Genomic DNA, 26387 nt, shown 5'->3' on the forward strand with positions numbered 1-26387 from the left:
CTTTCCTTATGCGCTCAAGGTTCCCTTGGTGCTAGGCACCTCGCCCTCCTTACCAGCGACGCGGCTGGTGGCCATCTTAACGGCGACGGCGAGGGCCTTGAAGGCGCTCTCAGCGCGGTGGTGGTCGTTTTCGCCGCGGAGGCAGTCGACGTGGAGGGTGATTCTGGCGCCCTGGGCGAAGCTCTGGAGGCAATGGGGGATCATCTCGCAGGACAGGTCGCCAATCTTTTCGCGGCGGAGGCCAAGCTCGACGACGCTGTAGGGCCGGTTGGAGAGGTCGACGACGGCGCGGGAGAGGGCCTCGTCGAGGGGCGCGTAGGCGTAGCCGAAGCGGGCGAGGCCGGTTGCGCTGCCGAGGGCGGCGGCGAAGGCGTAGCCCAGGGCTATGCAGACGTCTTCTGCTGTGTGGTGGTCGTCGACTGTGCAGGGGTAGGTCAAGGTGTAAGTGGGTGGATGGTTCTCTCTATGTCTGGCTGGTTGTTACTGAGGGAGACGAACTGTGAAGGTCGCCCTTGCAAGCGATGGCCAGACTCCAGCCGGCGTGCTTGGAGAGGGCGTGGAGCATGTGGTCGAGGAAGCCGATGCCCGTGTTCACGCTGATGGTCTGGGACTTGCTTGCCTGGGAGGCGTGTTCGGTGACGGCCGCGGTGAGCCTCTCGTCCGTGTCGGGGGGGAATGCCCCGCCATCGAGGTTGAGTGCCATCTGGATCTTTGTCTCGTTGGTGTCGCGCGCGAGGGCGGCCCATCTGGGCGGGTGAGATGTTGCAGACATGGCTGGTGTGTGAATAGGTCAAATTTGATCGAGAACAGGGGAGTGTGTGAGGAATTAGTCTCAAGATTGAGGAAATATCGCAAGTGTATTGAGTATCGTCAAAGCTGAATTGGGACTTTTTCTTGGAGTCACTAATCGTTATCAGTGGGCGCCGTGTGTCGGAGCTGCCAGTGGCGGGGAGGGGCAGACTTGGGATGAGGTGGGGCATTGCCCAATCATCACCCCTCAACTGTCAGCGATTGCAGCTGCCATCAACCTAACAGAAGGTCAGGAAGGTATTACCACGATTACCTAAGGTAAGGTAAGTAAATCGTACCCGACCGCATTCTCCAATTTTCACCGCTTGGGGGGGCAGGCCCACCCAAGAGAGATGGAGCTCCAGCGGCAGAAAAAAAAGAATTGAAAAGCGCAGAGGTAGGCACGCTTCTTTGTCCTTCCAGCTTTCCCCAGCTCGCCCCCAAAAGGAGAGGACACGGGTCAGGAACAGAGCTTAGGTGACCAACACCAACACATCAGCGCTGTAGCCTGCTGTCTGATTGGTCACGTCTTCCCTTTCCCGCAACGCCCTGCAGATAAATAGTGCAGCCTGGCCAATTTGCTAGCTGCCTTGCCATCTGCAACATCACCACATTCTCTCGTTTGCTTCAACGACTTCTTACTTACCTGCCTTTTCAACGCACTGGAACACAGCTTTGCTGGACATTGGAAAATATGTCCGAGTTCCTCGATGCCTACTGGCAGGCGCCGCCTGTTGCAAGGTAAGCACAGCTCATCCCTCTCACCTTGCTTCTCTTTCTCAGCCTTGCTGACTCGTCTTGAACAGAACATTTGCAACAGCCGCGTTCGTCACCTCTCTTTCTGTTCTCCTGGGCGTCGCAAACGGATACTGGTTCATCTTCATGCCCCAGTTTCTTTTCCAGATCCCGCCTCAGATTTGGCGTCTCGGGACCAACTTCTTGCTCACCGGCCCCCAACTTGGCCTGCTCTTTGACACGTACTTCCTGTACCACTACCTGACGGCGCTCGAGGTCGGCAACCCTAGGTTCGCCAGGCGCGAGGATGTCATCTGGTATCTCATGTTCGTTTGCACTGTCATCACGGTAAGTTGTTATTGTCGCTGCTCCGGCAGTCCGTCCAAAACCATGCGCTATTTCCCCTTGGGAAAACTTTCTCTATTATACACAATGCCCACACGAGAGAAGAAATATCTTCCTCTCTTGCTATACACACAACTCTTTTGCACCTCATATTATCTGCCCGCACAGTGGATTCCCACAGCTGTCAGCGGTTCCTGGAAATGAGGAAGATTACCCTCACGGCGCGACCCGTCCTCTTTCGCTTTAGGGACGTGGCTTGTGGCGTGGGCATGGTGGGATGTCTTATGGATGGCTCGTGCAACCTCACAATGTTGCTCGAGTGGTTTTCTTAGCGCCCTACATATCAACACCCGAACTCTGGGTTTTTGTTTCTCTTGTTCACTATTTATACCATTGCCATGACCATCATTATCATCATCCAGCTTCGGCCCAAAGGAGCATGCGCTAATATCGCACAGGCACTCTGCACCTACCTCATGGGCGGAGGAGCCTTCCTGCCGGCTTTGATTCTCGCCATGTGCCGTACCGTCACCCAAGACCAACGTGGGATGAAGGCCAACTTTTACTTCGTCACCATCCCCGCTCAGCTCACTCCGTTCTGCATGATGCTCGTGTCGTTGCTGTTCCCTGGCGGATACTACACCGCTATGCTCCAGCTTATGGGCTTCCTGGCCGCTCACCTCTACGATTTCCTGTCCCGCGTGTGGCCTGAGTTCAGCGGAGGCAGCAACCTGATCCCTACACCCGGCTTTCTGTCTCGTCTTGTGCAGACGCCTCGCTTTAATCAGCGTGGATACGGAACTGCCGTTCGCGGTGGTGGCGGTGGTGGCTCCGCCCAAACTTCGGGTAGCAGCACTGGTGTATCACAGGGCGGCGGTGTTTTGCCCGAGTCGTGGAGGACAAGAGGACCTGGCAGACGTCTGGGTTAACTCAAATGCTACAATAGTCGTTGTACGATAGACTTATTCAATGATGAACATTGTATTTGTTCCATGACCCTTTCGATCACTTTGATTACCTGACGTCGCAGGCTAGCACGCTGTAAACATACAAACTACCGACCCATTCCAAAAAAACTCCATGATATCAAAAAGAGAGAACCGTCCTCCATTCCGTACAATCCTTGGTATACTACCGATTGTTCCTTTGCGCCATTGTAAGGACACATTACCCACTACCTAACTCAAAGTCCTTTTTATCCATACAGAGTACTCTTGCCGCTCCGAATCGGCATATCACCCTCGTACTCTTCAGGGTCAACCCGCACCGGCACCTGGTGCGATATTATCGCCGACCGGCCCGCGAGCGGCTCGTCTCTGAACCTCTCCTCGTGGAAGGTCAAGGGTTCCGAGATTTGCATCTCGTTTGTCCTCTCGCCGCGGTCCGCTATCGGCGTAGCGCCTTGGACTGTGATGGAGGGCGGGGAGTATTGCTTCGGCACGCGGATCCGCGGCACCGAGGGGAGGGAGATGGAGGGTATCCGCACCGACGTCTTCCTCGAAGGTTTCCCCGGAGGCGGAGGCGGGATATTAATCACCTTTGGTGTGTTATTGTTGGTGGTTGTAGTAAAAGACGCGGACCCTTGCGACCGAGCGGGCGACGGCGTCCGGGATACGGCGCGGGGTGGTGGTCTGATGGTGGAGAGGGGGTCCTCTGCCGCGTTGAGGTACGTCTGCAGGGCGTACGAGTCCGGCGTGTTGGTCTTGCGGATCGGCGGCGTCGGGGTCGGCGTGCTGCGATTCGACTGCCGGCTCATGGCGCGGGGGATGTAGGCCGGGTGTGTCGGTAAGGCGCTGCTGGGGCCGTGGTGACCCGAGTGCGGGTCAAAGTTGTAGTGGGAGATTTCGCGGCCGGCCTGGACTTCCTGCTCCAGCCTGTCGTAGTATTCTGCGTTGTTGTTGAAGCTGTTGTTGTTGCTGCTCGCGATGATGTTCTTTTCTTGGAGCTCGTAGTTGTACGAGTTGATGGAGGAGGATTTCTTGTGGTCCGCGCCGCCGATGGGGAGGTAGGCCCCATTACTGGTCGCGGTGAAGGAGCTGCCGTTGCTTCTGGGGGGTAGTTGTTGATGGTGGTAGTGGAGAGAGGCGCCCTCGTCCTGGAGTCGTTGTTTACGTTGCTTGCGGCAGTAGATGATGAAGAGGCAGATGGCGCCGACGAAGACAAGACCACCGCCGACGGCGATGCCCACGATGGTGCCGAGCGTCATGGTCGTCGAGGAGGCTCCGCCGTCTCCGGGGAGCGTGGTGTTCGTTGCCGAGTCGGTGATGTTGACAATCTCTTTGGAGAAGAGCTGCCCGGTGAGCCCGATCAGACTTCCGTCCGTTGGCTTTCGTTGGCAGCCGGCCTTGAGGGCGATGAGAACTGAAGGGGGAGGTCAGCGGGTTTGTTGATGCAAGTTTTCTCTTCGCATACTGCTTACAGTTTGAGAGATAGCTCTGGTCGTCGCTGGACTGAAGACACTTCACACAGGACCACCAGCTTGAGCTCGAAAACTTGTTTCCGTCCGCCGTGCAGTAGTCGTATGCCGTATCAGCGTCTGGCGTTGTAAGGGCGGCTGTCAGAGCGTTCTTGAGGGGCAAGCAGGCGCTGTTGATGATGCAGGGCGAGTTGATGGTGGAGATGGCGTCGGGGACGTTGAACAGACAGACGTCAACGGCGTAACGAACATTGTCTAAAAAAATCATGTCAGACAAGACTCACGCAAGCACCCTGGTGAGTGTTTATAATCTTACACATGAACCATGCAGCGTCGCTCTCCGGGCCCTTGGTAGCCTGGCTCTTCTGCAGACAGTTGACACAGTTCTTGAACTTGATGCCGGTGCCGCTAGAGTGATATTGGTTGTTCTCGCATACGATGTCGGAGGAGTTGGTCCCTGATGTCGCAGTGTCGATGACCGTCCCGTTCGTCCCACCCAGGCACAAGGCCGCACAGTCTGAGCCTGGTGTCACCTCTAGCGAGAAGGCGGCTATGATGAGAGAGCACACGACAAGGAGATGCCGCAGGGAGAAAGTCGACATTATGAAAAGGCCAGTCGGAAGCCGTCTGGGTTTTGGCGGATGGGCGTAGGAAGGGCGTCCAAGGCGGGGAGAAGGTTATGATAGCTTCTTCAACAGCATGGCATGCAACGATTTCCCCCGCGTGTAAGTGAACAAGGATTCACAAAGACACTGTCTACTTGACAGAATGTATCGAGGACACGGAGTTCAAAGATGGACCTTCCAAAATCCATCAAGAGACGCAGTTCAAGTTTCGAGTCCGAGGGACGTATTGCAGATATACCAAAGGATAACACAGAGGTAGCATCGCGGGAGCACGGCGATCCCATGCAAGACAGGCAGGCGGCTCTGCATTTGCAAGCATTCTCATTGCAGAGAGAGGGCTGGTCTATTTTGAGGGTGTGCCGTAGCGTACAGTAGTCGCCATGACTTCCAGGCTTCCAGCCAGCCGAAGAAAAAGCCAAAATAAAATGTAGCATCCCCAACATGGTAAAGCGAACATGTAAGTCGTGCGTTGCTTCTCCAGATCGACCCTGGCGGGGGATTCCGAGCTGAGAATAGCACGCCGAGATGGATCAGAGTGAACACACGGCCAATGAGACGGCGCAAAGTGCCACAATCCTAGAGGTTCGAGGTCAACCCCGTCGAATGAGGAGTGAGGAAACATGAACACCAGCGCCAAAACAAAGATAGATCAAGCCGGGGTTCGCAAAGATGCGAGTCGCTGACTGGTCGGGCGGCACATTTTGCGTGAGATACCCTGCCTTTTGAAGACGGGAAGTGGAAACGGAATGGATAGGATTGAGTGGCCTCGCAGCCGCCGGCCGGGGATGCGGCCCCCTCCTCTCATCCTGGCTTCATTCAACCACTTAGCGGCCGTCTTCCCGCCCGAGGGATCCAGTCTTTCCGCCACCGAACTCCTCTGGCACTCTGATTAACGGCCGGGGTTGAGGGAAATCAGACCACCTAAGCTATGGCCAAGAGTCAAGACTGCCACGAGGTCGCATTTCTGAGCGGGCGGCAGTCTCCCGAGTGAGATATCTCCATTTTCTCCAAAGTTCCCTCACAGGCTCGCTTGAATGACCGGTCTCATTCCTTTACCCCTCACTTCTGGTCTGTTGCTCACGTTCGGACGTCTCTCCTAGCCGGACCAAGGTAGTGGCAATGCTGTTCACTCATTATCACTTCTCGCTGGCTTATGATCATGGCATTGAAAATTTCAACGTTTTCTGATTCACGTAAGCCTTAGAATGCATTGAAGCCTCGCGATTGTGCTTCCCGCGTCTATCAACCAACGAGATGAAGTTCACCACAGCCATATAATTGCAATCTGTTATTACCAAAATACCTTACCTGCAGTGAGTTATCAGCGCTGCCGGGCCTGACGGTAACGCAACGTCTTCCAACTCTAGGCTAGCGGTCATGCTACTGCAGACACCCACACAACGCACTTGGCTGGCTCCCATTTGCTATGGCGTCCCCCGCGGAAGTCGTCACTTGCAGCCAAATTTCCGTGAATAGAAGACAGATGTGATAGTGGCTGCATAAGCCAACCTCCGCGGGGCGAACCTCAGCAGAATGGAGCTCGGTAGCATAGGTTCCCGCCTTGAGCACCACCACCCACCACCAGTAACGGTGCAACAGAATTTTTTGTTTCTGACAGACTGACACTGACAGTCAGTCGTGGAGCATCGCTTCCGTATTTTGTGCTCAGCTCTGTTCCGCGTTGCGTTTCATTCTATAGTTCACACCGGCAGCTTGGTTCCACCTCGATACTCTTTAGGAGAATTGAAAAGCAGACGACGTCCCGGTCCTGGAGGCTTCGACCCTTCAGATTTTTGTTCAATGTCATTCTTGCCTTCAACTTACTATCACACAACTTGAAGTCCCGTTATTCCTTCTTTAAACCCCCGTTGAACAGCTGGCTTTACAATTCCTATCCTCAGCAAAGTAGACTATCACAACACAACCATATCGGTACATGTTGGGTCTAGGACTCTCCCACAAAATGGACGTAATAGGAGTCTGACGGGCTGGCTTGCCAAACTAGTCAACACTTCGTTGCACGAGATCAGCCTCTTATTTCTCCTCCTTTTCACTTCCTTTGATCCCGTCTCGTACCGGATAACATTTGCTATACGACATCGCAGCTGAGTTCATTTCCATCCACGGGCCCTTGCATGACTTAAAAGACTCTTTGTCACTCCAGCCATGGATACTGTTGCCGATCAAGACCTTTACAGCCCGAACAATCGTCGTTTATCGAGCAGACTTATGTTCCTACAATATGCATGAAACCTTAACAATGTTTTGTTTCCGCAAGGAGCATTTCACATTCCCAAGAGGTCATCTCGACAATTCGTACTTGTCGTTGTCCGCGCCTTGGCAATTTTCCCTCGTGGCGCTGCCGTTGCACAACATGCGTGTTGCCCAAATTTTAAACATCCGTACGCTGCAGCCCGTATTTCTGCCTTTTATTTCCTTTCACCTCATCGAAGAACATCATGTTCATCAATGCTCTAGAACTCTTATCGGTGCTGAAATATGAATGTTCTCTGTTAATCGGGCCGAAGAGTCATAGCGCCCTGCGCTACATTCTGTATTCTACGGCGTGTCATCCAGCCGGCAAGTCTTGCGGTGAGATCTGGAAGCTCGACTGCTTGAGGATGTTCAACGGGACACGATGGGCAATCTAGAATCACCAAAAGTCTCAACACAAAACCATCTGGGTAAGCACGACCTGTGCCGATTCGGTGCTTTTGGAGCATGTGTGACTTTACCCATCGCGTGAATCGGTCTGTGTCCCGCAAAAAAGGAGGCCGTTTGGGTCGTACGTCCTGAAAACATGAGTGGGAAGCAATCAATCCCACTCATCAACATGTCTTCGTTCTGCAAACTCATCCTTGACATACGACCGTGAGTCCTGTTTTCGCGATGCCACCGCTGTTTGCTGAAACCAGTCATCTCTATCATGAAGACTTATAAAATGGCTCTATCTACTGCGAGTCTGAGAACCAGAGCATTTTGTGAACATCACCAGGACAAGTAAAACACTCAAGACTCAAAATACCTACAATGGCCTTCAAATTCGGACTCATCCTCGCCGCTCTCGCCGCCACCCAGGCGCTCGCACTCCCATCTGTGCTTCCCCAACCCGCCAACCCCGAAGACTGGACGCTCCTTGACTTCCGACGCACCTGCGTCGAAGACCAGAGCCGATGCAGCTACAGCTTTCTCGTCTCCGAAGACGCGACAAAGACGCCAAAGTACTGCAACTTTGACATTGACGCCGCCGGCGGGCTGCCCGCGTACCAGACCGACTTCTCGTCCCTAAAATGCCCCGGCGGACCAGAGTACACCGTCAACGGCGGCTGGGACGAGCGCGAGTTCATAACCTTGACGATTATCAACGACGAGAGGAAGCTTCTGTCCTTCTTCGCCTACAGGGACGTCGACCTCTGGGCCGGCGACGGTGCCGCGCCACAGCAGTCTACGGTGTACATCTACCCGATGCCGGCGGTCAAGCGCGATGTTGAGACCAGGGAGGAAGAGGTGAACCTGCCATATGCCTCTGCCTGGAGGATCAGAGACCTTGTCAGATGTGAGTTTGATATGTTTATAATGACTACCTCTGTTGGTTTTATATCAACAGTTTGTTGACACAGTTGTGAAGATGAATTCAATCGAGGACAGCCTTACAGCGATGCACTCATCATGAGATTCGGTATCCAGGCCCTTGGAACTCCAATCGAACAATGCCTCCTCATCATTCCCCTGTTCGAAGGTACTCGGCCGCTGGGTAAGAGCTTCTACGACGCACCCTGCGACTACGGTGGATGGACGGCTTCCTGGGGCCACAACGAGACAACGGATGAGGCGGTCTTATCCCTGATGAAGTAAGAGATACCTTCATAATGTTTGGTCTCAACGGAGCTGACAATATTTTGCAGTGCAAACCATGACAGGATTGCGTACTTTGGGTACAACAATGTCAGCACCAACGTTGTTCTTGGCAGCAACGGCCCTAGACCTGTCTCCCAGCTTTAAGAATACAATCCACGAAGAGTCCGACATGCTTTGGCATACTAATTTATTAGATGGGAAATTTGGCTGGCAGTGTAGACTTGTCTTCTTTGGTCATGCTTCGTTTTGTAACTTGCTATTTCATGTACCATTCTAGAACGAGTACTTTGACCTAATGAGATTGGCATGCTTAACGCGAGCGGTATCCCGCAAGCTGCGGCTTCTTCTTACATCATGAATGAGAGGCAAGGATGAAGACGGCAGTTACACCACAGCCTGTGCTAAGCATCCGATTGTTTTCTCACCGCTACTGCGTCCGTTTCGCATTACAACCTCGTTGGTAACCGCAGAAGAGAGGGCAGAACCTCTATTAAACGCCGGAGTTGCGGACTTAGTCGCAGGAAAGTTCTCCGAATGGTTCCGCGCAGCTTCACTACCCAGTACCTGCTTGTGGAGCAAACCCGGGTAGCGCACCCGGGTTCATCTTTGACTGGCTGAGCTACGCGCTGCCTTCTTCAATGAGAGGTTGGCACGTTGGCCGGAGGCTGCAACGCTATGTAGGAGTGATGATGTAGCTGACTAGCCCGCGTATTGGGCGAATGGGACCCTGTATGGCTTCTCCACCGATACCGTAGACTCGGAAGCGGCTCTTGTCCAACCGTTGGCTTCGCTTCCTGGGATCGGCAGAGGAACCTTCTCTCAAGTGACTTGCGGTCGGGGAGAGTTGGTTGACTGTGTAGGGCGTTAAGGCGGGGACCGGATTCGATGAGGCGGGAAGCAGAGAAAAATCACGCGACGGGCGTGACCGAATCTCAGCGTACTCCGTAGACGTCAGCCCCCTTGGACCTATTTTGTGGACGACTCGCAGCCCCGGCGGTAGCAAACCGGTCTCGTGCATCTGCAGTCCTCAGTCCGCAGATCACTCGCTTCCGGTCTTGCTCCGCGGTTACCTCTCCCGTTCTGCTCTCGTCCGTAAGTGGGCGGCACTGTGTAAGGTGCGATCCACGATTCTTTGGCTTTCTAGGAAGTTGGGTTACAGATAAAGACCACGTTCAACGAATCTAACGATATATGCTTTCCAGAAAGCTGGACCAAAGATTTGGTTGTAAGGCTGAGAGTTCCCCCCAGCTGACACCATGAGGCACCGTGAGGGCCTCTCTCAGAGTCAGGAGGAATGTGAACATTGCTAGATGCAACTTTGGTAAGGCTCTCTCTCCTTCCCTTACCTTAGTGCTGTACAAGCACAGTTGGGCCCTGGAAGAGGATGCCCGATGGAACAGGACCGAGAATGGCGGGACATCGTCGCATGCTCCCACAGCCAGCATAAGAGACTACCAATAGGAGACTGAAAACCTTCATGCCGTTGGTGCTGTTGGTGCTTGGTCCATCGTTATGAGCATGGGATTTGGAGTACGAGGTTGTTGTCATTGGGCAAACGCAAGAGGATAGACACCGTTGGAGGGATTGGCGACAGTACGCTTACCAAAAAGGGTTAGATGTATTCCGAAGAGAGGCAAGTTCAGGTCGCTTCGCAGGGCTCAACTGGGGGACACGGTGGGCTGGCAGCAGATGGCACTGGAATCTACTTAGTGATGGTCCGTGCTTGCGTGCCTCAGCGGGCGACCGGTTGTACAGTGACGAGCAGCTGCAGCTTGTAAGTGGCTCCTACAGATCCTTGTCCGCGGACAGCGGCAAACGTCGTTATCCCGTTGGCTGAGCTTCATCACCACCAACGCACATTCACAATTGGCTGGAGGCTCAGGAGGCATGCACTTCTACACATCTCGGCGCCTTACCCCATGGTCCTGCTGAGCCAGTCTGTTGCATTGCGACTTGTCTCCCTGCTTGCCCACTCCTAGTTCCCCCGCCCTCCCAAATAACTGTCGTCGCCCACGACATTTACCTGGATTAGTGTGCACTAGCCTTTTCTTCCTCGGCGTGCCCCCGTTCCTCGATCATACACTCTTCTGGCATCGCGAACTCGTCGTCTCTTTAATGTATTCGTTATACAAACTTTTCTCATTAACTTCCGTTGCGACGAGCCGTGCGACCGGTCGAGGGGTTCCTGGAGACGAGGCATCTGACTTATTAGTCGACCTGTCGCACTCGCCGTTGACACCAACCGAAGATGAGGATAGGCTGCCTTCAGTTCGCTCCCCAAGTGGGCGATATCGACAATAACCTCAACCGCGCCGACTCTGTTTTGAGCAAGGCGGATACGGACGATCTCGATCTTCTTGTACTGCCTGAGCTGGCTTTCTCAGGTGAGTTTTACCGCCGCAATCTGGGGTTTCTTTATATGTAGTGTAGATTAGCGAGCAGCTGTGCACTCCTCTGACAATGGCCGGATCAAGCGCATTGTCTATTCTGGTACTGACAATATGTAGGATATAACTTCAAGTCGTTACAGCACATTTCACCTTTTCTCGAGCCATCAGGCTCCGGCATCACCTCCTTGTGGGCTCGAACCACAGCCCTCAAGTACAACTGCAATGTGGTCGTTGGATATCCCGAGAAGGTCGATGTTACGAATCAGTGGCCTACGGGACCCGAATACTATAACTCCGCTATTGTAGTTAACGGAGATGGAGAGACGATCGCAAACTACCGGAAAAGTTTCCTCTACTACACTGATGAGACCTGGGCACTCGAGGGGAATAGAGGGTTTTATGAGGGTTGGATTCCCGGACTTGGAAACACCTCCATTGGCATCTGTAAGTGTATATCTTGCTTCTTGCTTGAAATACTCTCACTAACCGTCGCGAATTACAGGCATGGACTTGAAGTGAGCTTAATTCTATCACTGATGACTGACCTTGTGCTGACCTTTGAGCAGCCCCTACAAGTTTCAGGCGCCTTGGCATGCGTTCGAATTTGCTTTCCACATTCTCGAATATGATTCGAACTTGGTTATCATTTCGATGGCGTGGATGACTAGGGAAGATGGCCGCCTGTTCAGCCGGATGCCAAATGAACCAGACATGGACACACTGACCTACTGGGTCACCCGTCTGGAGCCTCTGATCCGGGCGGAAAATGATGAGGAGATCATTGTCGTCTTCTGTAATCGCACTGGTAACGAGGATGACGCGGTCTACGCTGGTACGAGTGCAGTCATTGGGATTCAGGGTGGCGAGGTCAAGATATACGGACTCCTCGGCCGAGGCGAAAAGGAACTGCTGGTCATCGATACCAACAATGCGCCGTACGCAAAGCTGGTTTACCGTCCAGAGCCCGAGAGGCCGTCTGCTGTACACTCTGAGTTGCAACAGTCTGGAAACAGTCCCTCAACGCCAGCATCAAATGCATCAAAAGGCACGAAACAAGGGTTTTCCTCGCATACTCCAACCCAGCCAACGTCACCTCCGACCAAACCACCCTCTGTTTCCACCTCTTCTTATCAGTCGCCAAAGAGATTGCCAGCGTCAAAGCAAACTAAGTCGCCGCCAGCGAGGATTCAAATCCCACCGACTGATTCCTCCGCCGGAGCTCACTTCCGAGGCATCTCAGCGAAGTCCACTGAGTCCAATCTGCCGACGCCAACTGCTCCGAGCCCGACACCTATGGCAATCAGGCCCAAATTGATCATCCCACAGTCGCCTCCTCTCGAGCCATGGCAATCCGGAAGCCCAGTTCCGCAGAGCAGCCAGTCCGTCCGCTCTGTTCAGTCGGTTCTCTCCAATCAGTCGGTCGCCTCAAACCCTCGTCCACCTGAAGACAGCACTCCTTATCCCCATAGCGGCGCACCCTTGAGTGGGTATCCTACAAGCAACCGCGCTGTGGACAAGAACTTGAAGATCTACGGCGGCAGTGTTTCAATAACGCAGATGCCTTTCACTCCCATCACCCCGTTTGACGACCAGTCGCCATTGGAGCCTCGCTATTTCTGGCGGCCTTCTGAGACACTATTGAAGACTCCGATGGAGTCAAAAGGTCGAAATGGGGTCGCAGAGCCGGATCACACCAGAACCCAATCCTTCAACTTTCCTCCTTTCCCTCAGAACGAGCCAACTGCTCGCGCGCATTCCTCAAACTCCATGCGCACAGTAGCCACTGCTGGTAGCACAAAGTCAAAAAAGGCCGCTGATCAGCCGCCAACTGAGCGGAAACGTGCCCCGTCTCAGAGCTCGAAGGCACGCCACTCTAGCAAGACACGTTCTGGAGATTCAAACAGCTCGAAAGGCGATGGTCAAAGGAAAGAGGTCCCTAGAGGTGACTCTGCTACACCAGCCCGGCCGTCATCGCCAAAGTCGCGCAACGCCAGTCGAACAAGAATGCTAGACCGATCCGAGTCCGCCTTGGCACACCGCGAACAAGTCTCGCAGCAGCTAGGATCCATCTCTCAAAGGGCAGAATCAGTCAACAGAAATCGAGCTCAGTCGGAGGAAAAGAGAACCGAAACTCCTCAGCCCGACCGGCCGTCCTCCCCAAAGTCTCGCAACTGCAGCAGGAGCCGCCCAAGTGAGCATCTCTCGTCCATCCTGATCGCAGCCAGTCCGAGTATTTACCATGACGAGTACAATCGACGATCACTTCCAGCACTGCCGGACACTCAGAACACCCAACCTCAGCGTCCGATGTCCCGAATGAACAACCGCGCAAGAACCGGTTCGATAACAGAAGCTGAGCGTGAGAACCTAAGGAATGCTCGTCCTTCTTCCAGAGCTTCAATGAGTGGAGGACAAGTCGGACCACGTTCCGCTTCACGTGCGGCTAGCCGTGGCCGACAACCTGGTGCAAAGTTCTCACCGCCCAAGATGTCACCTCACGATCCTTCCCTTCCAGTAGAGCACGCGTCTGACGAGATAGTCCGCATCGAACGGGACAGAGCAAGTTCAATCGCATCCAAGCCTCCCATCAGCTCTCCGGCTTCCGAGCCCAACTTTGAAAGAGTAGAGGCTATTGTTTGCCCCAACTGTCCTGTTCACGGACGGCACTCTACAGGATCAGTTCCAGGGTCTACTTTAACCTCTTCAGAACACAGACTATCTCCGGGTCTGACATCTGGTCGATCAGCGTCGTCCCCGGCTGCATCGCATGTTACTGAAAGCGCTGTTGCCGCATCGGCCAGCGCTGTAGGCAATGATCCTGGGTTCTCGGCCACCAAATCTCCCAAAGTCAGCGACGCAACCTCTTTGGCTGAGACGATTGAGACGATATCGAGCTCCGGCCGATCGCCATCTACACCACTGTTCGAACCCAAGACTCCTCGTGCCATGGTCATCATTCGTGACGTCGAGCCTTTCGGCGTTGAAGGAAAGGGTTTCTCAGACTTGGCGGGTAGTTTTCCTGATTTGATTTGCACCGATAGAACTGTCGGCCCAACAGCAGATGGACCGCAAGTCGTAGCAGCATAGATGCCTCCAATCAGAGGCATGGCTCATGCCATATTTGTTTTCGATTTTATCTAGGATAGCGGGGAGTTAGGAGCTCTTTGCCAGGGGCGAAGTTATATCATCTGCACGAGAGGATATACATGCATAATGAATAGATCGACAAGGGTGCAACGTCGACATGAATTGAGGGACAAGGTGGGTTTGGGACGGATGGAGTGCACGTTGATATTGGTTTTCCGGGTACCGGCCGACGTAGCATTCCTTACATGTACTTCCATTTTTTTGCCTTCGAGGCCTTGCGGATATTCTTATGAGCAAATGGAAAATGCATTGATATTCGAACATCAGATGCTCGCACCCACGAGCAGACACCGGGAACATGCGTAATCTGTCAACGTCGATATCTCTTGCCAAGATACACGAAGATGTATGCGTACAACGTCATTGTCATCTCGTTGATGTGTCTGTAATTGGCGCTTGCCAATACACGGGGCATGAATCCAAGAGATTTACCTCAGGGTGAAGCTTGAGGGGCATTTAGATGGGGCAACCGCGCTTGACTTGCATTCTGAAGGATTCGAGGCCGGGTGGTTCCGCTAGACGACGGTAGTGAGTTGATGATCGTAAGATAGCCGCGGTTCATACACTATTCCGCAGTTCTACCCTGTTTGCCCGTCGTTCCTCATAGCGACATGTTGAGCCCAGGCTCACTTCTGGTCGAGGCTCAAGTAATTGATTGTTCCGGTGCATATCACACCAACCACGGGAGCCAGGAACGCCTTGATTCCTTTGCGTTCAGGGCGCTAGGCCGTCCAACGGGTCTCTTCCGCCAGCAGACAAACATACTCGACGACCAATCACCTAACGGAGAGGGGTTCCCGCCGCCCCGAATGAGGTCGCTGAAGTGTGAAATCGGACAGGGATTCTTGCATCTTAGCTCCATAGCCCATCCAGGGTTGTTGCATTCTAAGTGGCTGGGGCCGACCAGCAGTCTGCACGCCACCGTCCACCTCGGCGCTAGGAGGACGAAGCAACGAGAGAGACTGAGAGAGAGCAGGCAGATCTGTATCTCTCGCCATTTGGCCCCCGAATCCACCAACAACGAGGAGCCAACGGGCGGTGGTGTGTTATTGCAGACCATTGGGGTTCTTGGCCACAACCAACGAGGCCCTTTCAGCTTACCCTTCAAGGCAGGTTGCGTGCTGTTCACCCGGCCTGGTGGTCGAGGAGACCAACCCAGAGGCCCTACGTAGTGATGGCTCTTCCCCAAGGTGTGCTGACCTCCGTGCCACCCCAATTCTTCTGGGACCCCAATCACACACACCAGTACGGAGTAGAACCAACGAGGTGATGAGAATGCAGAGACCTGCGCCCCTCGTCACAATCACAACCGTAACCAACTTCTCTCTCGCAAACACCGAAACACATATGAAGCTTGGTTTCGCATGGCTTCAGTGTCGCTGTGACTAGTCGTCACATCGTGAAGAACCTCTCGAGATCATCGGATCGCGGCTTCGCCCAGAACATACAAAATTTCAAGCTTCCCACCCGGCGCTCAGTCTTTGCTTCAGGTTTTCGGACTGCAAAATCCACTTCCACGCCGGAATGTAACACCAGCGGACCTCGCCCCTCATCATTCGACTTCAGGCCCGGTCAACTGACCTTCCGCGTTGCAGTCAATCGCCCTTCCGCGGTGATCGCATTGTAGGACGTAATAAGCGAAGAAGAAACACACGTACACAAAGCCGGCCTTTCGCTTTATCTTTCCCAACATGAGAGTTACGACAGGCGCACTTGTGGCCGGTCTCTGGCTCGGCCGGGTGTCTGCAATCCACGTGGCCGATGGTTCACCTTGCGAGACACTCTGCGGCAACGTACTCGACTCGACGACTAAGAATGACGTTGTTTGCGACGAACACTCGTACTCCAGCAGCGCGGCTGGCTCTGTATATCAGCAGTGCATATCTTGCGAGTTGACCAGCGACTTTGCGACTGCTAGTAACCAGACAGACACACAATGGCTACTGTGTAAGTGCAAGTGCCGCTCCTTCGAACGTGACTTTCGTACTCACATACACATCTGCAGACAACCTCAGATATGCCGTTTCTTATTGCGTCTTCGGCTACCCAGATAACCCAGACGTCGGTTCAAGCCCGTGTCTAACAAGGTTTGTCTCCCTCTGAAGCGCTGCTAGGTTTACCTCCTAATCTCCAATTAGGACTGCGTGTGAGCCATTGCAAAACGCCATCAAGTACGGTGACTTGGCCTCCAATGCTACTGAGTATGAATACTGCGATGTATGGGACCATAACCAGGTCGCCAGCTGCTCGGCATGTCTCCGCGCAGGAAACAACAATTATCTGACCAATTGTATGTACCGCAACGGCCATGGTCTTGAAGTCCGACTGACAAGCTGCTAGTCATCACCATCCTGGATGCTGGATGCGAACAGAAGCCGACGCCCGGTACAACGGTTTCTGTGGAAGGCTCCCCCTTCTCGAAGACTCGCGTGAATATCACTGAGCCGACACCCACCAACACGTATGTTTCAAACTACAACAAGGGACCCATCAGTCTAGGCGGCATTGTCGGCATCGCCATCGGAGGTGCAGTCCTGCTTCTTGCCATGGCTGGTTTCTGCATCGTATGGAACGGCAAGAGGAGACGTAGGGCGTACCTCAAGCAGCTTGAGATGAAGCAAAAGGGCCCGTCCGGATGGCCAGCGCCGTTGAACCTTGCCGGCCTCAACGGCACTCCACTGAGCCAGCGTCCGCTGCGAAGCTGGGATGACACGCCACAGAGCCAGGTGTTCCCGCGGACGTATGATGACTCGCCATTGAGCCCGCAGGGAGAGAACGCGTTTCCGAGATACTTTTCGCCGTACTCATCTCAGTACAACAGTCCTGTCAGCGGTACTGAAGCGCCACATATGCAGTGGCCGGCCAACCAAGCAGCCCCAAGCAGTCAGCAGCAGGAGATTGGCCTGGCTTTCGGAGGCGACGATGCGGGGCACAATTGGCCTGAGGATAAGGGTAAGGGGAAACCCGAGGCCTATGAGCTGAGAGAAGTCGATGGCGACTGGGAAGCACGGCAGAGACATGCAAGCCCGCCAATCCTTCAACACCCAGCACATCAAGCATATGCAGAGCACGACCCGGGGACATATCAAGGGATGACTGAAGAAGAATTTAGGAGGAGGTATATTTGATCGGCGATGGAATACTTGAGAAACAATGCGAGATTTCGAAGTTGATCTGGCGCAGCTGTCATTCATGAGGGCAATAGGCTTGTTAATTAGCGGGAGTTTGGAGTTGGAGATACCGATTGAACAAGATCGGCTCGGTTGCAGAGTAGGCCTACTTGCAATGAACGTGAGATATCGTCATAAGTGCAATTGACCAGTTAGCATCAAGACGAAGAAAAGGAAGGAAGGATAAGGAGATATGCTTCCTGTCAATGTGATTCTGAGGTTTACCTTAGCCTGTCGTCATTCGTCCCATGTCCCTTGTGGAGGTATCGTTGATAACGATAACAAGCCACTTTCTTTGGTTGTTCTTTCCTTCCAAGTTTTCTTTGCAAGACGGCTGGTCCCTGGCTGAGGAAGGCGGAACGGTGCAAGGCGCGTCCGCTGTGTGGCTAGGCGTTGGAGCGTGACCAATCGTGTTTGCTCAATGGCAACACCGCGCCACAATGTGGATCCAGGCGGATTTTTTTGGCAGCTTCCACCCCACAGCCAGAGAAAAAAAATTTGGATTGGGAAGCTTCAAGTCCTCCAACACCACGAGACCTTCCATTCCGACGTTCACGAGCCAACGTCAGACACCCATTGCACCTGACACGCCTTTGTCGGTTCGGTTCAATTCGGAAATAATGGCCATGGAAATTGTCAAGCACGGCGAGGAGGAGGAGTTCGCCATCAAGCCCCAGGCCTCTGTTCCTCACCTGGACACGAGCAGCTGGCCTCTGTTGCTCAAGAACTACGACAAGCGCAAGTTTTCTCCCTCTTCTTGGATATGGAGCGACCGCTCGTCAACAGCATCAAAAACAAATGACTGACCAGGCTTCTTACAGTTCTCGTCCGGACGGGTCACTTCACCCCCATTCCGGCAGGATGCAGCCCTCTGAAGAGAGACATCAAGTCCTACATCTCTTCCGGTGTCATCAACCTTGACAAGCCCTCCAACGTATGTTTCCGTAGTTGCGATACTCCATATGGCTAGCCAAGCATACTAACTATCGCATAGCCCAGTTCCCACGAGGTTGTCGCTTGGGTCAAGCGTATCCTTCGGTATGCAATTCCCACCCCTTCGTTGTTGTGTTCGTGAATGCAATGCCCCGCGCCCGATCGTACGATTAGCTCCCGACATCGAAGACGAATCTCTCTACGGCAATGACCAGCATCAAAATTTGGCATTAATGGTGGCACTTGGTCAGCGAGTTCCGACGGCGACAAGACGCATTTTGCAGATGGCTCCACACGGTGCGGTCGGGGACTTCCCGGGGGGACACTTCCAATGACATTGCGACTCGATGGTCATGGCCTACACGGAAATATGGCAACAAAGACTAGCATGTCATGTTGGGAAAGATGTGCATTGCCATGGGAAGGCATGCCTCGCGAAGCAATCATCGGAACTCGTTTGCCCGGACCACCATAAGACTGCGACGTCTTGGGACTGCGGATACTGCCGTTGCCGTCTGTCAACCGAGACCACACACGATCGAACGATTTTGAGGGGCATTCGCCTATCTTTCAGAACATTCTGAGTTTTGTCGAGAAAACATCGCTAACCATATTTTTCTGTTGTGCAGCGTTGAGAAGACCGGTCACAGCGGTACCCTTGATCCCAAGGTCACTGGTGAGTCGCGTTCCCACATAACTGTCTCGAACTTGTTTTGCTAACTTGCTCAGGTTGCTTGATTGTTTGGTGAGCAGCAACCCACCAAAATGCGATGGAGCATTCCTTGAAAGAGAATTGCAACTGACGAAATTTTCCAGCGTCGACCGTGCCACCAGACTCGTCAAGTCCCAGCAGTCTGCTGGTAAGGAGTATGTTGCCGTCATCCGCCTTCACGACAAGCTGCCCGGCGGCAAGGTCCAGTTCGCCCGCGCTCTCGAGAGTGAGTTGATTCAAGAAACCCCGTTGCAACTGCCGAAAGTATTCTGACTCGCGATGCAGCTTTGACTGGTGCCCTCTTCCAGCGCCCTCCTTTGATCTCTGCCGTCAAGCGTCAGCTGCGTATCCGTACCATTCACGAGAGCAAGCTCATCGAGTTCGACAACGTACGTCGATCTGCTACAACATTGGGAAACGACTGCTGACCGTGTCTCAATCACAGGATCGCCACCTCGGTGTCTTCTGGGTTTCTTGCGAAGCTGGAACCTACATCCGTACCCTCTGCGTCCATCTCGTACGTCACATTGATTGTCGTTAATTCAGCCTTGTTCTGATTGCTTACATGGATTAGGGTCTGTTGCTCGGTGTTGGTGGCCACATGCAGGAGCTCCGAAGAGTGCGCTCTGGTGCCATGGGCGAGAGCAAGGAGATGGTTACTCTGCACGACGTGCTTGATGCTCAGTGGACCATGGACAACACCAGGGATGAGTCTTACCTGCGCAAGGTCATCTCTCCCCTGGAGACTCTTCTCACTGGCTACAAGCGTGTTGTGGTCAAGGACAGCGCTGTAAGTAATCCATTGCAACCCCTCTCTCCAAACCCCTCACGGCCCGATGCGACTTTGCGGACAATGTCTCAGTCGCGTTAAACACATGAATCGCCGTTGCATCTGATATTGACGTACCTCACAGGTCAACGCTGTCTGCTACGGTGCTAAGCTTATGCTTCCCGGTCTTCTGAGATACGGTGAGTTGTCAACCCCACGATGTCACATATGATTGACATGCTGATCCGCTTTTCTAGAGTCCGAAATTGAGGTTCACGATGAGGTCGTTCTCATGACCACCAAGGGTGAGGCCATCGCCCTCGGCATTGCTCAGATGTCCACCGTCGAGATGTCGACATGCGGTAAGATTTCTCTCTTCTCATTGCAACATTATGACTCTTTTGACTAATGGAAAACAGATCACGGCGTTGTTGCCAAGGTCAAGAGATGCATCATGGAGCGCGACTTGTACCCCAGAAGATGGGGTCTTGGTCCCCTCGCCTCCGAGAAGAAGAAGATGAAGGCCGACGGCAAGCTCGACAAGTACGGCCGCCCCAACGAGGCCACTCCCGCCAAGTGGGTGTCGGAGTACAAGGACTTCGGAGCTCCTGCTGGTGAGGCTGCTCCTGCAGCGGCGGCTCCGGCCACTCCCCAAAAGGCGGTGGAGTCTACGACAGCTACTCCCGCCGCAGTCACCCCTGCCAATGCCGAGGATGATGGCGAGTCCAAGAAACGCAAGAAGCACGAGGGCGAGACACCCGACGAGAAGGCGGAGCGCAAGCGTCGGAAGGCTGAGAAGAAGGCGGCCAAGGCCGCGAAGAAGGCAGCCAAGGGTGGTGCTGACGACGATGACGACAGCGAGTAAGCTCCTGCGAGTTTCCTCACCTCGATTGGCTAAGATACCATGTGTTTGTTGGCAATGGTCGGTGGTTGGCTGTTGTATCATAAAAAAATGGCTTTGGCAAGTGGCGTTTGGCTCTGAATTTTTCTGTCTCTGAACATAGTGCGTACTGGCTGGATAGGAGTAGATAGGTCCTATACGGAAAGCAAAAGTGACGACTACTACTGTCGCATCAGTTCACGTTTTAACCAGAGGCTGTCACTGTCTCGACGTTATCGCAAACATATCAGGAGTTGTTGAGCAGAGGGTGTTGAAACAAAGGCACACGCAAAACGCTGGGTAGGGACTTACGTACTCCCGGCAGCATCCCAGCGGGATTTCAGACTGCAGCACAGTTCGGGTCCCGGACCAACGTGGATCTCGTCCGAACGAGTTTTGTTTGGGAATCTCAGTCATAAACAGCGCCAATATACGTGTTCCGTCCTTCGTCCGAAGACGGGTTCCCTACCCTATCACACTATCTGCCTATCAACCATGAAGGGGAAGGGAAAAAATACAAGGAAGCATTGTCACCAAGCATGTCTCAGACCACATGCCTTGGCCAACCAAGGAAACAGCAGCAACTGCCACTGACCCTCCTTGATGCCTCGTAGAATTGGGTATAATGCAACCAAGAATACCGTGACCGGGTACAATTACTGGAGGTGCGGATCCCCTCTCAATGCTCCCCTGAGATGGCACTCGTGGCAGCACGTCACCCCCGCCTTTTTTTATGTCTTGTCCTCTCTTTTTTCGTCGTTTCCTCGACGTCTTGAAGTCTTCTAGGCACGTGTATAGGGACCAAGTATGGATGCAAATCATTTCCCCCCCTTCACAGCCCCCGTGCCCCCCAGTCTCCAGGATCAATGACTGCCGGTTCCTGTTGCGCCTCATCCCTCACGCCCTGCTTCGCCCATGCCCGATCAGCGGGGCGCCGACACCGCCAGTGGAAGATCTCCCCGTGGACCTACAGAACTTACCCATCCCTCAACCCCCGGTCACCGTCCGTCGACTTGGGAGAGAGCCACTACCGTCATCCCGGTCAACCAAAGTACATCCCGTGTGGCACCATGATCTGAACCCAACCCAAGTCACCCCCAAGAGCCTCCTTTCCTGCCCATGACGACGCGGGAGTCGGGAACAACAAGGATTAACTCTATACCAAGGGTACAGTCTCTTATGTGGCTGCGCTCTAGAGGAATGGGGCGGAAGACGGGTGCCGGAATCCTATGCATGCTATGCAAATCCTTTTTTTCTCCGATCTGGGCAAATTTTCTACCTTAGGGTGGACTAGGAGAATTGATGTACACAAAAGGTGAGCACTATTGGATTATCGTGGGGAGGAAGCCTAACAGGATGCTATCTGACCACCCCGACGGAGCCCATCTGACGCGCGCCGAGCCCTAAGAGTGTAAAAATTGATCTTCCAAGCAGGGAAAATAGGAAGAAGGGATCTTAATGCCGGGAGAGAAGTTCTAGCTTCGGGTATCCGGTCAAGGAGCGAGAGAAGGGCGTAAGTGTGAGAAGCTGCCACGCACTTTGACGACACACACCCCCCCGGCCCACCTGTTTCAAGCATCATCTGCTTTGACGTGCCATGGAACAGAGCCCACCACAATCCGTGAGAGGTATCCTCCTTCCGCTACTTGCTGGAGCTTCCCTCAACGATCTCTCTCTCCACACGCATTTGCAGTGATAATCTCATTCCTGCATAGCTGAGAGCTGGGCGCAAGCTTAGAGCAAGGAAAAAGATTTCCCAATGGTACATGTTTCCGGCCAAGGGGAAGGGGGCGGGTTCGTCCTCTTACACACCTATACCCACACACACTCGCGCACGCATCAAACTTGTCAGTCTCTTCTTCGGGGTGTAAGCTGTCGTAGCTGTAGCTTGTATGAGTATGTGCTCTTGTTTTGTTTGACTACAAGAAGGGCCCTTCGTCCGCACGATCCTCAAAACCGTTTTCCTTCTCGAAGTTCGCTATGACACTCATGACGGCAGCACTTTGCTTATGAACAAGTAATGTGTACTCAGTAATTGGATTCTAATAGACCTGTTCCAATTTCGTTCTTCAAAGAGTACAAACAACCCAGAAACCCTACCTACCACACACAGAAAGACCCCTTCTCATCATCAGCCCAGGGAAAAGACTATCCTATTCTTGGACGTGAAGTCTTTGGTCTAGTTCAACATCTGTTTTGCACGGTTGTGTGCCTTGTTTATATCATACCCCCTCTTATACATAATTGTCAATATCTATTATACCCCAGAGCGAGAGACAGAGAGATACACATTTACAATGCTTTCAACAACACCACTACGGCAATATGCCCTCCTCGCAGCAGGTATCTTCAGTCTAGGAGCTTTCCAACCCGTCCTTGGCGCACCGGTAGATGCCCTCTACGTCGTCGGCCGAGACGACAAGGTCCTCACGCCCAAGATCAACACTGACTTCCCAGACCCGGCCCTCGTTCAGGGTGACGACGGGCTCTGGTACTCCTTCGCGACTAACGGCAACGGCAAGAATATCCAGGTCGCGAAAGCCACGCAAATCTCCGGCTCGTGGGAGCTCCTCGACAACGACGCCCTCCCCAACGTCGGCTGGGCCACGGGATCCAATACCTGGGCGCCCGACGTGCGGAGGCTCGACAACGGCAGCTTCATCATGTACTACTCTGGCGAAGTCAAGGACGGCGGCGGCCGGCACTGCATCGGCGTGGGCATTTCTGATATTGTCACGGGCCCTTACAAGCCGACGTCAGAACCGTGGGTGTGTCCGTTCGACCAGGGTGGTGCCATCGACGCTGCCGGTTACTACGATGAGCCGACCAAGAAGCGCTACGTGGTGTACAAGGTGGACGGCAACAACGTCGGCAACGGAGGCGACTGCAACAACGGCGTCGAGCCGCTCGTGGACACGCCCATCATGCTCCAGGAGGTAGAAGCGGACGGCATCAGCAAAGTCGGCGACCCGGTGCAGATCCTCAGCCGGACGGCGGCCGACGGACCCCTGGTGGAGGCGCCGGACCTGGTGCGCACCGAGGACGGGCTGTATATTTTGTTCTTCAGCAGCTTCTGCTTCAACTCGAACAATTACAACGTCAACTACGCGACGAGCAGGAACATCAAGGGCCCCTATCAGCGACCGTCGAGGATGCTGCTTAAGACGGGCGACTTCAACCTCACGGCGCCCGGCGGCGCGACGAGCGTTGCTGGGGGCGGGCAGATGCTGTTTCACGGCAACTGTCCCGAGACTTCGCCTCAGCGGTGCATGTATCAGACGAGCTATTCGGTTACCGGCAGAGATGTCATCATCAGTTAAGAAGGCATGAAACAAAAGAGATGGAAAGAGAAAGAGAGAGACTGAGAGGGAGGCGATTAATGACAACAGTAATCATATTTGATGCATGCCGGTTCTGGTTCGTTCAGGGATCAAAAGCCGGCAACGAAAAAAGCGTTTGGACATATTTCAGCGATGCAAGAGAGGGAGTGCAAGAATGCATGCACAGCCGGAAGTCTAATCCGGGTTTGGATTTTTGTTTTTGGGGCGCGTTTCTTCTCATCTGCGGGCGTTTGGATCACATCAACATAGCGACTGGAGCTTTGAACACACACCCGTTTTATGAGACAAACGAGAGAAGAGAGAGACACGCATGAGAGAGAGAACAAGACAAAGGGTGTTACACCACACCCAGGTAGTCGGAATGGACGGAAGCAACGTCGCACGATGACGGGTGAATCGGAATCGAAGGCGAGAATACAAGATATTGGGTTTTCCTTTTAGTTTCTAGTTTTGGTGAGATATACGAATCACGAACTCCCATGAATCCGTATTCAGAAGAACACTCGAACACCTCAGTGATGCAAAAGTGACAAGCTTTCAGAGGTTAAAAAAAAAGTTCGGCTCAGTAAGACAAGACCAGCAGACAGACAAGGTGACAACAGAGTTTTGCCAGGGGTGTAAAGGGAGTCCGAGGAAAAGAAGCTCATGCCAGCAGGGAACCCATGCGGAATTGGGTGCGGCATGCTTAACAACCCCCCTAATAGCAGACGTCTGGTAAAAGGGTTGTCAACCAAAAAGGGAACTCTCAACATAGACAGGCCGGGATTTGGATGGTTTCCGTAAAGGCATTGAGATTGGAAAAGCGACCGGGGTGGTGTGTATTGTGGCTGAAGGCTGACGGGGCCAAGGATGGAAAAGGGAGAGATGCTTCCTCCGTAAGTGACGGAGAAGAGAATGAGAGAAAAGGGAAAGAGCATTGACGAGACCCAGAACTGATCGCCAACGAGCGACAAGCCAAGTACCGCGATACCTTGGCCGGACCCCACTTTGTCCACTTGGGTCCCGCTGTGGAACCGGCTGGGCCGAGCTCACGGCTTTTAGTGGAGAATGTAAATGCCCCGATGGAAGGAGCCAAAGGGAACCAACAGTGGGAGACAGGCGTGGCAGGCAACCTAGACAGGAACCAAATGCCACTGCCAGTTGTAAGCGCCGGGCTTCGCTGACTGTCACTCACACTTTCGTGGTAAGACGCCAACATTCCAACAGAACAGACCTGACCAACCAGATCCATCGCCAAACGCCGTGTTCCCATTGGCACAACGATTCCTCCCATTCCTGCCCCCAACTCCCATGGCCCTTGTCATCCATGGGTGCATCTCGCAGCCGCCCGCCATCATCACTAACATTGCACCATGCATCCCACCAACGCCAGGCACAGGCACAAGCACACTCGCGGGCACACGCGGGCACACATACGCGCAAAATCGTTAAGGGGAAAACCACACTATCGATCGCTTGCACCACCATATTGGGGGCAGATGGAGAGATGTGCATCGTCCAGCGGCCGCTAACCGAATACACATCGCGGCGGACCAACAAGCTGCCGCCCTGAGGTGTCGCGCCGCACACCGTCCTGCAAGTGCTGGGAAGTCTTTAGCGCTCTACCGTCTTCCCCATCGCCTGTTCACCTGACGAGCTTTCCCAACGGCAAGACGATACTCTCAAGGTGTCGGGAAACGGCGTCTATGGAGCCCAGTTCTGTACGATTGCTCGAGTCCTGAGTGCCCACCTAACTCCCCGCCCCCTCCATCACTTCATAACCGTAATTCTCGGGAACCTGTGCAGGCCTATTATTGGCCGCCTCAATCCGACATCACCACACCCTCTGCCGAAGCCGACACCCATCTCGAACTGTGGCCGAGCAGATGGGCGGCAGGACGACGGGCCCGTCTCCGGCTTGGGACGCCGCTCTCTACCCTATCTGGCTGCGTTTGCCAAATGCTTGCTACGCCGTATCTCTTACTGTGTATCTTTCCCCAAACATTCGGGATCCTTTCTTATGAGCCCTGCGAGCTGCAGGTGACTCCAGACCATCACCTTACCATTCCAGACCATCCTGTTCCTGCAGCTGCAGATGGCCCCCCCGCCCCCTGCTCGAGTGAATGGTGGAGATGGGATCGGCATCTTCTGCGAGATATATCACCTTGCTCTCCCACCTTGACTTTAGAAGCAGTTTCTGTCTCGCTGAGCTTATTCCGTCTGTTTGTGTGTGCAATTGTTTCGTTTGTGTTCTTGGCTTGTTTGGGCGATATCTAATACCCATCTCTCGAGATATC

At 53.7% G+C, this 26387-nt stretch overlaps 8 protein-coding genes across 8 annotated transcripts; 6 read left to right on the forward strand and 2 right to left on the reverse strand.

Moving 5' to 3' along the window:
- Window positions 1–6: 6 nt before the first annotated feature.
- CTAM01_04407 (imidazoleglycerol-phosphate dehydratase) lies at window positions 7–772 on the reverse strand (the record flags this gene model as incomplete). Its single annotated transcript, XM_060520437.1, has 2 exons — window positions 7–419; window positions 499–772. The coding sequence occupies 2 exons, from the start codon at window positions 770–772 to the stop codon at window positions 7–9; spliced, it is 687 nt and encodes a 228-aa protein (XP_060385082.1).
- A 711-nt stretch (window positions 773–1483) lies between these two features.
- On the forward strand, window positions 1484–2798 carry CTAM01_04408 (centromere/microtubule-binding protein cbf5; the record flags this gene model as incomplete). Its single annotated transcript, XM_060520438.1, has 3 exons — window positions 1484–1530; window positions 1596–1872; window positions 2328–2798. The coding sequence occupies 3 exons, from the start codon at window positions 1484–1486 to the stop codon at window positions 2796–2798; spliced, it is 795 nt and encodes a 264-aa protein (XP_060385083.1).
- Window positions 2799–3064: 266 nt separating this feature from the next.
- Window positions 3065–4887, reverse strand: CTAM01_04409 (uncharacterized protein; the record flags this gene model as incomplete). The annotated part of the gene is made up of 3 exons (XM_060520439.1): window positions 3065–4230; window positions 4289–4540; window positions 4602–4887. The coding sequence occupies 3 exons, from the start codon at window positions 4885–4887 to the stop codon at window positions 3065–3067; spliced, it is 1704 nt and encodes a 567-aa protein (XP_060385084.1).
- A 3054-nt stretch (window positions 4888–7941) lies between these two features.
- On the forward strand, window positions 7942–8913 carry CTAM01_04410 (uncharacterized protein; the record flags this gene model as incomplete). Its single annotated transcript, XM_060520440.1, has 3 exons — window positions 7942–8467; window positions 8540–8762; window positions 8817–8913. 3 exons carry the CDS (start codon window positions 7942–7944, stop codon window positions 8911–8913), a joined length of 846 nt encoding a protein of 281 aa, XP_060385085.1.
- Window positions 8914–11017: 2104 nt separating this feature from the next.
- Window positions 11018–14246, forward strand: CTAM01_04411 (N-terminal amidase; the record flags this gene model as incomplete). The annotated part of the gene is made up of 4 exons (XM_060520441.1): window positions 11018–11153; window positions 11277–11603; window positions 11662–11674; window positions 11726–14246. 4 exons carry the CDS (start codon window positions 11018–11020, stop codon window positions 14244–14246), a joined length of 2997 nt encoding a protein of 998 aa, XP_060385086.1.
- Window positions 14247–15997: 1751 nt separating this feature from the next.
- On the forward strand, window positions 15998–17434 carry CTAM01_04412 (uncharacterized protein; the record flags this gene model as incomplete). Its single annotated transcript, XM_060520442.1, has 4 exons — window positions 15998–16253; window positions 16312–16393; window positions 16445–16596; window positions 16647–17434. The coding sequence occupies 4 exons, from the start codon at window positions 15998–16000 to the stop codon at window positions 17432–17434; spliced, it is 1278 nt and encodes a 425-aa protein (XP_060385087.1).
- Window positions 17435–18096: 662 nt separating this feature from the next.
- Window positions 18097–20755, forward strand: CTAM01_04413 (centromere/microtubule-binding protein cbf5; the record flags this gene model as incomplete). The annotated part of the gene is made up of 12 exons (XM_060520443.1): window positions 18097–18218; window positions 18287–18410; window positions 18471–18514; window positions 19039–19085; window positions 19139–19154; window positions 19226–19347; window positions 19407–19510; window positions 19567–19638; window positions 19696–19911; window positions 20036–20090; window positions 20148–20252; window positions 20310–20755. 12 exons carry the CDS (start codon window positions 18097–18099, stop codon window positions 20753–20755), a joined length of 1473 nt encoding a protein of 490 aa, XP_060385088.1.
- A 2312-nt stretch (window positions 20756–23067) lies between these two features.
- CTAM01_04414 (glycosyl hydrolase family 43) lies at window positions 23068–24090 on the forward strand (the record flags this gene model as incomplete). Its single annotated transcript, XM_060520444.1, has 1 exon — window positions 23068–24090. The coding sequence occupies one exon, from the start codon at window positions 23068–23070 to the stop codon at window positions 24088–24090; it is 1023 nt and encodes a 340-aa protein (XP_060385089.1).
- Between the last annotated feature and the right edge of the window lie 2297 nt (window positions 24091–26387).

The sequence above is a fragment of the Colletotrichum tamarilloi genome (assembly GCF_030869305.1).
Source record: "Colletotrichum tamarilloi strain Tom-12 chromosome Unknown Scaffold_10.1, whole genome shotgun sequence".
NCBI classification, from domain to species: Eukaryota; Fungi; Ascomycota; class Sordariomycetes; order Glomerellales; family Glomerellaceae; genus Colletotrichum; species Colletotrichum tamarilloi.